Source organism: Mya arenaria, chromosome 8 (genome assembly GCF_026914265.1).
Source record: "Mya arenaria isolate MELC-2E11 chromosome 8, ASM2691426v1".
Lineage (NCBI taxonomy): Eukaryota > Metazoa > Mollusca > Bivalvia > Myida > Myidae > Mya > Mya arenaria.
In genome coordinates this window covers 33,969,452-33,983,189 of record NC_069129.1, presented here as the reverse complement: position 1 = coordinate 33,983,189, position 13,738 = coordinate 33,969,452, and the positions used below count along the sequence as shown (strand labels likewise).

The window sequence follows — 13,738 nt, the reverse complement described above, 5'->3', positions numbered from 1 at the left end:
TGAGTTAAACCAGTCACTTCAAAGACAGAGCGGGCGAAACTGGAAGTCACAGTGGATGTTCTTACTCGAGAACGTGTTCACGCGGAAAATGATTGAAGCGTTATGAAATTTAAGATGATCGTTTATACCAATTTCATAAATTTATGAAGACCGTGGATGGCCGGTGACAGTTATTGGCTACTGGGAGTCTGGGAAGATTCCCTAGCAGACGACAGGCAGCGGCACGCGCGATTTATGTCCCCGTTACTCCCCCATCGACGACTCATCTCGCCAGAGGGACATAGTTTCTGCTGGAGTCAACAAGATCACTTTAATATACCATTCAAATGAACATGACAATGGCGTAGCCAAGAAAATGTCAGTCCGAGGAAAGATCAGTTCCAAGTGAACGGAGTTGATTGCATTGACAATCTTATTGAACACTATCAAAATAATGTTTTTATTTCAACTTTTCTTATTGATTCAGTTACATGTTTTATTTACCAACAGAAGGGTCTTAAGTTAACCAAACCAGTGTATTTAAGTAATACAATTTATCAAATTAGTGTTAACGTTCATGCCTCCGCCATTGGGATCGCCTGGTATTATAATTTAGAAAGCCCTTGATGAAAACATTTTTTCTAAGTTAGTCATTGATTCAATTGAGTAATTAAGCGGTTCGCGCATGCTCGCTGGCTAGGTTAGAGGCACTAAGGTCAAACTAAGTAGTCTTAATGATTGAGAAGATGAGGATGGTGTTGCATGCATTGCAATAGAAACATAAATGTGGATACATTAGATTACAAAGAAGATACGTGTAAAATACGACCTTAATATGCCAATAAATATTCAGTTTTCAAAAGACATTCAATACTTTAGACTTCGGATCTACACAATTTACATCATAAAGTCTTTTATACTTCAAATAAACATATGTTAAGTTATATAGTAACCTGTTTTCTGATTTCAAAAGCTCTATACACAAATATAACAAGGCACGCATGGTCTAAATTTCATTGCAGTAGCTTCTAAAACAAAATTGCAATTCAAAAGGTCACAGTCACGACCATCAGAGCACAACATCACTTTTTTGTTTTCAAAACTGTTCACATGGTCCAAATTATATTGCTATAGCTTCAAAAACAAGAAAGTATGTCAAAATGTCACAATATAGGTCATCCGCTGACAGCATTGATATTTGTTTTCAAATAATACACATTGTCCAAATTCCATTGCTGTAGCTTCAAATATAAGAAAGTATGTCAAAATGCAACCGCCAAGGTTATCCATGCACAATATTGATAAAAAAAAATTCAAAACTGTACATACAGTCCGAATTTCTTAGCCTAAATTTAAAACATAAGAAAGCAGGTCAAAAGGTCACAGTCAAGGTCATTTATGACAATATTGATATTTGTTTTCAAAACAGTACACATGGTCCAAATTTCATTGCTTTAGCTTTAAAAAATGAGAAAGTAGATTAAAAGAGGTTGGGCCAGCTTTGACCCCAGGGGTATCATTTTAACAAACTTGGTAGAGTGCCATCATATAACGCTACATAACACATTTAAAGGGTATTTGCCATGTGGTTTGAGAATATTTTTTTCAAAGATGTCTCTATACAAGTCTATAGGAAACTTGTGACTCCGGGGTCATTTTTTTTAACAAGGGGCACGATTTGAACACTCTTGGTGGATGATTAATGTAAGCTGATACATATAACATATCAAGGCTCTAGCATAAGCGGTTTCAGACAAGAAGATTTTCAAGTATTTCCCTATATAAGTCTATAGGAAACTTGTGAAACCAAGGGCATGGCCACTTTTGTTCTCAGAGGTATAATTTAAACAAACTTGGTTGAAGACAACTGTATGATGCTACTCAAATACTATTAAAGAATGGACTACGTATTCATGTGAGAGAAAGGACGTGGGACATGTGAAATGTCGTCTTTAAATACCGATCACAAGTTGTTTTGAGATTTTTGACAAAAGCTAGAGCTATCACTGGACGTGATTAATATTCCTGGACGCCGCCCTGATTTGTTTAAATGAGGACACAAAGATATTTTAACTTTCTACAGTGCACAAGCTAGCATGACAATCTATAAATGTTAAATGTTTTTGAGTCATGCTGAGGGATACAGGCGCACGTGAAATGTCCATGAAATCCATCTCCGGTCATTGCCTATATGTTCTCATTCCTATCTCCAGTCGCAGCATGTGTGTCCTCACTCATACCTACGGTCATTGCTTCTGTGTCCTCACGTTTATCTCCGATTGCAGCTTCTGTAACCCCACTCCTTACTTCGGACACTGCCTCCATGTCCTCATTCCTATCTCTGCTAAGTGCATCTGTGTCCTCACTCCTCTCTCCGGTCCCTACATCCAAGTCCTCTCTCCTACTGCCTCAATGTCCTCACTCATATTTACGGTCACTGCCTCCATGTCCTCACTCCTATCTCCGTTCACCGCCTCCATGTCCTCACTCCTATCTCCAGTCACTGCTCCTATTTCTGGTCACTGCCTCTGTGTCCTCATTCCTATCTACGGTCACTGCCTCTGTGTTCTCACTCCAATTTCCGGTCACTGCCTCTGTGTCCTCACTCCTATCTACGGTCACTGCCACTGTGTCCTCACTCCTATTTCCGGTCACTGCCTCTGTGTCCTCATTTCTATCTACGGTCACTGCCTCTGTGTTCTCACTCCAATTTCCGGTCACTGCCTCCATGTCCTCACTTCTATCTACGGTCACTGCCTCTGTGTCCTCACTCCTATCTCCGGTCACTGCCATTGTGTTCTCACTCCTATTTCCGGTCACTGCCTCCATGTCCACACTCCTATCTACGGTCACTGCATCTGTGTCCACACTCCTATCTCCGATCACTGCCTCTTTGTCCTCACTTCTATCTCCGATCACTGCCTCCATGTCATCAATCCTATCTCCGGTCACTGCATCTATGTCCCCTCTCCTATCTGCGATAACTGCCTCCATGTCCCCTCTCCTATCTCCGATCACTGCTTCCATGTCCTCACTCATATCTCCAGTCACTGCCTCTGTGTCCTCACTCCTATCTCCGGTCACTGCCACTGTGTTCTCACTCCTACTTCCGGTCACTGCCTCTGTGTCCTCATTTCTATCTACGGTCACTGCCTCTGTGTTCTCACTCCAATTTCCGGTCACTGCCTCCATGTCCTCACTTCTATCTACGGTCACTGCCTTTGTGTCCTCACTCCTTTCTCCGGTCCCTGCCATTGTGTTCTTACTCCTATTTCCGGTCACTGCCTCCATGTCCACACTCCTATCTACGGTCACTGCATCTGTGTCCACACTCCTATCTCCGATCACTGCCTCTTTGTCCTCACTTCTATCTCCGATCACTGCCTCCATGTCATCAATCCTATCTCCGGTCACTGCATCTATGTCCCCTCTCCTATCTGCGATAACTGCTTCCATGTCCCCTCTCCTATCTCCGATCACTGCTTCCATGCCCTCACTCATATCTCCAGTCACTGCCTCTGTGTCCTCACTCCTATCATTGGTCACTGCCTCTGTGTTTTCACTCCTATCAACCTTCACGGCCTCCACGCCCTCTCTTATATCTCCGATTACTGCCTCCTTGCCCTCACTCCTATCTCCGATCAATGCCTCCATGCCCTCACTCCTATCTCCGATCACTGCCTCCATGTCCTCACTCCAATCTACGGTCACTGCCTCCATTTCCTCACTCCTATCTCCGTTCACTGCCTCCATGTTTTCACTCCTTTCTCCGATCCATGCCCTCACTCCTATCTCCTATCACAGTCTCCATGCCCTCTCTCCTATCTACGTTCACTGCCTCCATGTCCTCACTCCTATCTCCGGTCACTGCCTCTATGTCCCCTCTCCTATCTCCTATCTCCGATCACTGCCTCCATGCCCTCACCCTTATCTCCGATCACTGCCTCATTGCCTCCATGTACTCACTCCTATTTCCGGTCACTGCCTCCATGTCCTGACTTCTATTTCCGTTCACTGCCTCCATGTCCTCACTCCTATCTCCGGTCACTGCCTCCATGCCTTCACTCCTATCTCCGGTCACTGCCTCCATGCCCTCACTCCAATTTCCCGTCACTGCGTCCATGTCCTCACTCATATCTACGGTCACTGCCTCTATGTCCCCTCTCCTATCTCCGATCACTGCCTCCATGCCCTCACTCCTATCTCCGATCACTGCCTCCATGTCCTCATTCCTATCTTCGGCCACTGCTTCTATGTCCCATCTCCTACCTCAGAGTATTGCCTCCATGCCCTCACTCCTATCTCCGATCACTGCCTCTATGTCCCCTCTCCTATCTCCGATCACTGCCTCCATGTCTCCTCTCCTATCTCCGGTCACTGCCTCTATGCCCTCCCTCCTATCTCCGAACACTGCCTCTATGTCACCTCTCCTATCTCCGATCACTGCCTCCATGTTTCCTCTCCTATCTCCAGTCACTGCCTCCATGTTCTTACTCCTATCTCCGATCACTGCCTCCATGTCTCCTCTCCTATCTCCGGTCACTGCCTCTATGCCCTCCCTCCTATCTCCGATCACTGCCTCTATGTCCCCTCTCCTATCTCCGATCACTGCCTCCATGTTTCCTCTCCTATCTCCAGTCACTGCCTCCATGTTCTTACTCCTATCTCCGATCACTGCCTCTATGTCCCCTCTCCTATCTCCGGTCACTGCCTCTATGTCCTCACTCTTATCTCCGATCATTGCCTCTGTGTCCCCTCTCCTTTCTCCGATCACTGCCTCCATGCCCTCACTCCTATCTTCGGTCACTGTCTCCATGCCCCCACTCCTATCACTGGTCTCTGCATCCATGCCCTCACTCCTATCTTCGGTCACTGCCTCCATGCCCCCACTCCTATCTCCAGTCACTGCCTCCATGCCCCCACTCCTATCTTCGGTCACTGCCTCTATGTCCTCACTCCTATCTCCGATCACTGCCTCTATGTCCCCTCTCCTATCTCCGATCATTGCCTCCATGTCCCCTCTCCTTTTTCCTATCACTGCCTCCATGCCCTCACTCCTATCTCCGATCACTGCCTCCATGCCCTCACTCCTTTCTCCGGTCACTGCCTCCATGCCCTCACTCCTATCTCCGATCACTGCCCCCCATGTCCTCACTCCTATCTCCGATCACTGCCTCCATATTCTCCATCCTATCTCCGATCACTGCGTCCATGTCCTCAGTCTTCCCTCCGGTCGCTGCCTCAATTCTATAAACGGTCACTGCCTGTAAGCTTTTTCTTCTATCTTCGGTGATTGTCTCTATGTCGTCACTTTTAACTCCGGTCACTGCGTCTTTGTCCTCACTTCTTACTTCGTTCACTGCCTCTAAGCCCTCACTTCAAACTCCAGTCTTTGCCTCCATGTGCGCACTTCCAACTCCGGTCTTTGACTCAGTGTTCTAACTTCTTACTTCTGTCACTGCGTCTATGTCCTCACTTTTAATACAAGTGACTGTGTCTATTTACTCACTTCTTACTTCGGTCATTGCCTCTATGTGCTCACTTCTGACTTCGGTCACTGCCTCTTTGTGCTCACTTCTTACTCCAGTCACTGCGTCTATGTGCTCACTTCTTACTTCAGTCACTGCGTCTATGTGCTCACTTCTTACTTCGGTCACTGCCTCTTTGTGTTGACTTCTTACTTCCGTCAATGCGTCTATTTACTAACTTCTTACTTCGGTCACTGCCTCTTTGTGCTCACTTATAAATTCGGTAACAGCCTCTTTGTGCTCACTTCTTACCTCGGTCACTGCGTCTATGTGCTGACTTCTTACTTCGCCCACTGCGTCTATGTGCTCACTTCTTACTTCAGTCACTGCGTCTATGTGTTCACTTCTTACTTCAGTCAATGCGTCTATGCGCTCACTTCTTACTTCGGTCACTGCCTCTTTGTGCTCACTTATAACTTCGGCCACTGCCTCGTTGTGCTCACTTCTTACTTCGGTCACTGCGTCTATGTGCTGGCTTCTGACTTCGGACACTGTGTCTATGTGCTCACTTCTTACTTCAGTCACTGCGTCTATGTGCTCACTTCTGACTTCGGTCACTGCGTCTATGTCCTCACTCCTATCTCAGGTCACTGCCTCTGTGTGCTCACTTCTTACTTCCGTCACTGTGTCCATGTGCTCACTTCTTACTTTAGTCACTTCTGTGCTCACTTATAACTTCGGTCACTGCGTCTATGTGCTCACATCTTACTTCGGTCACTGCCTCTTTGTGCTCACTTATAAATTCGGTCACAGCCTCTTTGTGCTCACTTCTTACCTCGGTCACTGCGTCTATGTGCTGACTTCTTACTTCGGTCACTGCGTCTATGTGCTCACTTTTTTACTTCAGTCACTGCGTCTATGTGCTCACTTCTTACTTCGGTCACTGCGGCTATGTGCTCTTTTCTGACTTCGGTCACTGCGTCTATGTGCTCACTACTAACTCCGGTCACTGCGTCTATGTGCTCACTTCTGACTTCGGTCACTGAGTCTATGTTCTCTCTTCTGACTTCAGTCACTGCGTCTATGTGCTTACTTCTGACTTCAGTCACTGCCTCTATGTGCTCACTTCTAACTCCGGTCACTGCCTCTTTGTGCTCACTTCTAACTTCGGTCACTGCGTCTATGTGCTCACTTCTAACTCCGGTCACTGCCTCTTTGTGCTCACTACTAACTCCGGTCACTGCGTCTATGTGCTCACTTCTGACTTCGGTCACTGAGTCTATGTTCTCACTTCTGACTTCAGTCACTGCCTCTATGTGCTTACTTCTGACTTCAGTCACTGCCTCTATGTGCTCACTTCTAACTCCAGTCACTGCCTCTTTGTGCTCACTTCTAACTCCGGTAATTGCGTCTATGTGCTCACTTCTAACTCCGGTAATTGCGTCTATGCGCTCACTTCTAACTCCGGTAGTTGTGTCTATGTGCTCACTTCTAACTCCGGTAATTGCGTCTTTGTGCTCACTTCTAACTCCGGTCACTGCATCTATGTGCTCACTTCTAACTCCGGTCACTGCGTCTATGTGCTCACTTCTAACTCCGGTCACTGCGTCTATGTGCTCATTTCTAACTCCGGTCACTGTGTCTATGTGCTCACTTCTAACTCCGGTCACTGCGTCTATGTGCTCACTTTTAACTCCGGTAATTGTGTCTATGTGCCCACTTCTAACTCCGGTAATTGCGTCTATGCGCTCACTTCTAACTCCGGTAGTTGTGTCTATGTGCTCACTTCTAACTCCGGTAATTGCGTCTTTGTGCTCACTTCTAACTCCGGTCACTGCATCTATGTGCTCACTTCTAACTCCGGTCACTGCGTCTATGTGCTCACTTCTAACTCCGGTCACTGCGTCTATGTGCTCATTTCTAACTCCGGTCACTGTGTCTATGTGCTCACTTCTAACTCCGGTCACTGCGTCTATGTGCTCACTTTTAACTCCGGTAATTGTGTCTCTGTGCCCACTTCTAACTCCGGTAATTGGGTCATATGTGCTCACTTCTAACTCCGGTAATTGAGTCTATGTGCTCACTTCTAACTCCGGTCACTGCGTCTATGTGCTCACTTCTAACTCCGGTCACTGCGTCTATGTGCTCACTTCTAACTCCGGTCACTGCGTCTATGTGCTCATTTCTAACTCCGGTAGTTATGTCTATGTGCTCACTTCTAACTCCGGTAATTGCTTCTATGTGCTCACTTCTAACTCCGATAATTGCGTCTATGTGCTCACTTCTAACTCCGGTAATTGTGTCTATGTGCTCACTTCTAACTCCGGTAGTTGTGTCTATGTGCTCACTTCTAACTCCGGTAATTGTGTCTATGTGCTCACTTCTAACTCCGGTAGTTGTGTCTATGTGCTCACTTCTTACTCCGGTCACTGCGTCTCTGTGCTCACGTCTTTCACACATATATTTATACTCATAGTGTTTTCTTTATACCAGAGATTTGCTTTTATCGCTACGTCGATGTGAACACACATCTCCACTCAAACATTATGAGGGTTTTTCATATATAAAAACAAGACATAAAATAACTGAAAATAACAAGAAATAATTAGTTAGATTTAATTTCGAAACAAGAAACAACCTTCGGATTTCTTCAAAACCATAAAATGGTGGGACGATATTGAGGCAAAGCATTCATGACATTGAATGCGGTATTTAAAAAGTATATTTTACTATTCTAGAGCGCAATTGAAATATACCCAAACGTCACAGCTTGGTATAACAACGGAGGAAATATTTAGACAAAGGTGAAAAATGAATGTCATTAATGCAATTTCAATGCAGTAAAGTGTTAATGGTAGAATAACATTGATTGCGATTGATACAATTTTCTACGAAGTGGTTTTTAATTTGTAATTATTAATTTCGTTCAATTCTGTTCTTTTGACGCAGCCTTGCTTACTTCCGGTGTAAAGCCGCCATTTTGCTATCCCGGTAAGCGATAACAATGAAAATTACGCTTAATGGTCTGATATACACGTGTATGGACAATCACAAATGGCTGATCGATAGCCCGATTTTGTTGGAACTCAACAAACTGAAAACAAATTAGCCACTTGGTTCCGATTACACGTATTTACTGTTGAATTACAACAATGGTATAGCGTTTCTTGTAATGAATTTGGATCGTTTGCATTTCCCTTTTCCAGGTAGAGATATCGAATCACCGGGGTGTTATTAACCCGTTTTATGGAATCAGATTACAAAAACAGCAAGAGCCCAAATAAGCACTCAAGAGTAATCGACTGTATCGTATTCCAATTCGAAACAATGACAGACTGTATAGGGGTATAGGCGGATACCGAGATCAGTCGACTGAAGTGGTGCAGTGGATGCTTAATGACACCAGACAGTTTCGAGGGTGTATAATGGTAAAACAGTGTGTAAAACTTCTATAGCTTGTGTAAGGTCAGCTAAACGCAGTGATAAAGAACGACTAAATCAAAATAGAACAAGAAAAAAGTCGTTTGAACCAAAACTTTTTAAAATAATATTATTATTTTTATTCAGATACTACGCCATCTCTTGAAATACAGTACCAATGGGACGATCAGTTAAGTATCATTATTCTAAATCAATCGTGTTTGATATTAAGGCCACTCCTTTTTTATTTTTTGGTTTACAAGATTTTTTGGAAAAAATGTCCACTGGGTGGTCGAAAAAAAAAAAAAAAAAAAAAGGAAAAAAGTCACAAAACATACTCTTAAAGGGTGAAAATCAGAAAACAACATAAAAACAGTGAAAATTTCTTTTATACCATTTACTTGTCATTTTAAATTCTTAAACTGCTATTAATGCATGCTTTAATACACTCAAAGTTTCAAAGTTCTTATTAAACACACAGTTTAAATCTTACATACTGTGCATATAAAACATCAATGATATTGACTATAAAACATGTTTACATGTATAAACTACACTTTTAATCAAAGATACATTGAATATCACTCAGCAAGACATCTGTTTAGCTTTAAGGGTATGCTAAAGCAAAAGTGAATGCAGAACACTTAAAAACTTACCAATATTAAATTGAAAAAAAGAGGAGGCGAATTTTACGCATTAAAATACACAAAAATTGCACTGTATTAAAACAATACATTACATTTTCTAAACATTATTTAAGTTATTTTAATATTGGAAAATGTCAATAAAGTGAAATAATTACCAATTTTGTAAATAAGGAAGTAACATTTATGAAGACATTTGAGCTTTAATATTGTGAAAACAATTCCTGAAAAACTAAAAGCCTAACAAGACCTAGATTTGAGTTTTAATAACTCTTACCATGCGGGGTCCTAGTTGTGTGTAACCCGATTCATGATAAGTCTGGATATTTTCGGACCGGGATACTTACCATGGGCTGTTCACCAAATCCATTTCAAATTCAAATCTTGCAGCAAATTACCACATCAGTACATAAAAATCACATAACAAAATAATAAATCTAGCATGTGGCTTAACTTTATGTACCAATGATAGCAAACTGACAGAGAAATCCATAATTATGTATCGGATATTTTCATCTTCTCCCAACTCCGCCATTTTGTGTATATATGCGTTCACAGGGCATCTATACTTAATGCTTGTTTAATTTTTTTTCATTTTAAAGAGTATTCCTTGGTGACTACAACAAATCTCATTTATAGTAAAATATCAAGTTCATTACAAATTGAAATGGACTTATTCAAAATAGTTTTCCGTGTTGTTTTATCTAAATGTTTTGCACACAACTCCCGGCATGAGTAAATGTCATTGACACATGTGTTCAACTCTTTGTTTGTTTTTTAACCCAAACATGAATAAAATGTAATCTAGAATAAACACAAGCTTTACATTGACCCAATGACAAGTATTTCAAAACCATTATGTGATTTAAAATCCATAAACACCACCGACCAAACTTGTGAAACTAGGTCACCGGTGTCAACTTAGAAATTTTACTTTCAATTTCACCACTCACGTTTTGTGCACTGTTATTTGATATATAACCATAAAATATTATAAAATGTTTTTCTCACACATAATTTACAGATATTTGTGTCTACTTATTCGATGGCAGCCGCTGACACTTTTATTTTTTTATCTATAAACAACAATATTTTCATGACCTAAATTAGCGGGAAAAAACAACAATCATGTGACAGTTATTGTTTGTGTCGGCTGTTAAATTTGCAAATGTTTATTGCTATTGTTATTTTAACAACTCCTTCATATTTTAATTAATTATTTTATACAAAGAATGACTCCTATCGTCAATTCCGCCATTGCCAACGGCGCTGCCATAACAGTTGACTTGCTCATATGATATCACTATAAATTGGCGAATATGGCTACGGAACAACAAACCAGTCGAGATCCACTGCATTCGTACTCTTATCGATTCGTTTTTCTTTCGTTTCACACCAAAACCAATACGGTCGGGAAAATAATTTTGAAAATAAAAGTGAAATTCATTTTTTATTTTTTTTGTACTTTTCGAAAAATTAGACCCGCCGGTTTTGTAAACCAATTTATATAAAAGTAGTGGCCTAAGTAATCCAAAGCAATATTCGCAAGACAACAGTGGCATCTATGAATCAAATCAAACCTACCAGTGTATGTTGATGGTCATATGAAACGTCCGGTTACCCAACTAATGAAGTTTTTTTCCTATGGACTCCCAATTATTAAAATGGTCATCATTTCTCAAGTTCCAATGATCTAGGTCAAACTGTCGTGAAGTTATTCTACATCGCAACTTAGTCCGTGCTAAAGATCTCATATATGACCGCCAAAATTAATCATTGAAGAAAGAAATATTTGTGTATATTACAACTTTACATTAATTTTGAAATTGTATTTTTGAATGCAAGATCATCTCTTCAGAATATTCATAAGAAAAAATGGCCTCCATTTTCTGATTCTATTTTGTATTTAAAAGAGACGATTTAACAACATAAGGAATCCATTTACTGAGCACGTTGTATTCAATATTACTTAGCGAAATCAGACTTGCCAAAACAATGCTGGTCTAAGTGCGAACCATCAGCGACCACACGCCTGATGGCGGCGGCGACTCGCGGATGTCATCTCGGCACAATAAACCATCATCGCGCGCTTACTTAGGAAATTAACGTCCTGAACTGGCAAGTGAGGCCTTTCATCAATCATGATACGCAAAGAAAAGATTCTGGCAGCAGCCCTATAAGCCAATATAGCTCGTGTCACCGACGGTACGCAGAATCCAAATTAGGGATATTAGCGAGGATATTTTGTAATTACAGCTCTGTTCATTTGTGCAAGGGCGCTGTAAGACCAGGGCCCACGAGTGCTCAACACGAAAAACACATTTAATCTTTTGTAGCAATTTGTGTGTTTTGAGATGCTCGTTAACTAGCGAGACATTTGTTTATTGGCAATCACATCGTGTCGTATAAGGAGAAGTACACCAGCCAGAACGGCCATACTCCACTTTTTTACCACCAAAGCATTGCGGCAAAACAGTCGTTTTTATGCAGTTGTTTAACAAATATTAAATTGAGTGTGTATTTATTTTTAAGGGTGGCTCAAAGATCGATTTTGCCATGTGTAATTTATATCGAAATAAGGGCGATTTTCTTGTTTATATGTCATGTTTGATTAAGGAATATTGAAATACTTTGATAGGAGTTGGCCGAAAATATGTACGTTGAAGTGCATGCGGGCATGATACACCACCGTTCCTTGCTAACGTGTGTATAATTAAAATTTATATGTGTAACATATAAGGTGATTTATATTTCTTATGGTTGAATGTAACCTCAGATCAGCCTCGCTTTCGTATGCGGATTTTTTTAAGCTAAATTATTAATGTCCGTGTAGCAATTAAAATTTGTTTAACCACAAACCTTCCCACCTATCCTCCTTTATTACGATGTCATATGTTATTGTAGTTGGACGGGTTTTTGGCCGTCCAACTTTATGTCGCATTGTCTTGTTTCACTTTACGTAATAGTACAAAAAATGTACATGCTTTTTAATAAATCGCCTGGCACTGGATATATGCCTGCTCTTTTCAATCCAATCTGTCTTACGTCTTTCTTGTGACATAAATGAAACTTCAGAGGCTTGGGTGCGCAAATATAAATACTTATCATACTCGATAATTTACAGTTATAGGAACACACAGAGAGCTGTTACCTGCTGCTATCAAAATCAGGCTTAGTTGCAGTCAGGATTTTAATGGTCCCAGTTAAAGTTTCAGATTTAACTGTAAATTTGATATGTAATGTTTTAGGAGGTCTGCTCTTTCATGCAACTACATGTTAATGAGGACAAAGTCCGAGTGAAGATTTATGCAGTGACAACAGGTAGAACTCAATACTTTAATTGACTTGGAGCGAAATACGCGCCACCCTGGTGTCATTAAGAAAAGAGTGCCATCGAATTTCCATTGACACGTTTGTTCTACAGAATTGTACAAAAAAAAAGAGTAAAAAGGCAACATGTAATGGTTTGAATGATAGCGGCCATTTACCTGCCTGGAACCGAGATCAAATCACGGAACAAACATTAGAACACCGGAAGTGTAAATGTACTTGTAATTAATATTTTACCCGATAACATCTTACAGAATTGACGGCAGCAATTAAATACAACATTGCTTAACATTTTGAAGAACGTCAAACGAGGTTTTGGACAAGATAATATCGGGTTTTCCGGACTGCTAAAAGCTTGTAATGGCCTTGTCATAGAAGGAGAAGACAGGACAAGAATGATTCCTCTTTTAGTAATTGTTGTAGCTACCCATCTAACAATCGATCCCGTATATATAATGGTTTCGAGGAATATTCGGACGGAAACTATGAACCGGGTTTATTGTGTATCTTTCAATTAATCAAGCGTAGAGTACGACCAAAATAAGCTCAAAGAAGAATTGGTTAAAAAATAACCAAAAAGATGTTATGTTTAAATGCATTTTTGTTGTTCAAGTAACGAATGTTTACATTCGCACTTGATTATCTGTACGATTAAATTTGCGTTCATTTTGCATAAACCGGTCGACCTTTCATGGCCCATGTAGGCGGTGTTTTGCAAGAAAGCAACACTCTGATTGGACGCTGGTGAATCACCGTGAATAGACATCTTATGTTGATCTACTTTTATACAAATGCCAGCTTGTTTATATGTTTCCTTTGATGTTTTTTTGAAAATGTTAAAAGCTAGCGCTTCTTGGAAAAATGGAAAAGTCGCGACCGAGCGTTCATACTGCATGA

General features: G+C 41.3%; 1 protein-coding gene across 1 annotated transcript; it reads right to left on the bottom strand.

The window, feature by feature from the left end:
- Positions 1–5,102: 5,102 nt before the first annotated feature.
- On the bottom strand, positions 5,103–7,907 carry LOC128244154 (repetitive organellar protein-like). The gene is made up of 4 exons (XM_052962170.1): positions 7,532–7,907; positions 6,342–7,500; positions 5,687–6,084; positions 5,103–5,338 (listed from the first exon to the last, which is right to left on the bottom strand). Exons 1-4 carry the CDS (start codon positions 7,905–7,907, stop codon positions 5,103–5,105), a joined length of 2,169 nt encoding a protein of 722 aa, XP_052818130.1.
- Between the last annotated feature and the right edge of the window lie 5,831 nt (positions 7,908–13,738).

Coding starts and splice junctions, on each gene's coding strand:
- LOC128244154 (XM_052962170.1), bottom strand. CDS start 7,907: ATGTGTGAAAGACGTGAGCACAGAGACGCAGTGACCGGAGTAAGAAGT. Junction 7,501..7,531: donor CGCAGTGACCGGAGTTAGAA/GTGAGCACATAG, acceptor TACCGGAGTTAG/AAGTGAGCACATATGACCCA. Junction 6,085..6,341: donor GCAGTGACTGAAGTAAAAAA/GTGAGCACATAG, acceptor GACCTGAGATAG/GAGTGAGGACATAGACGCAG.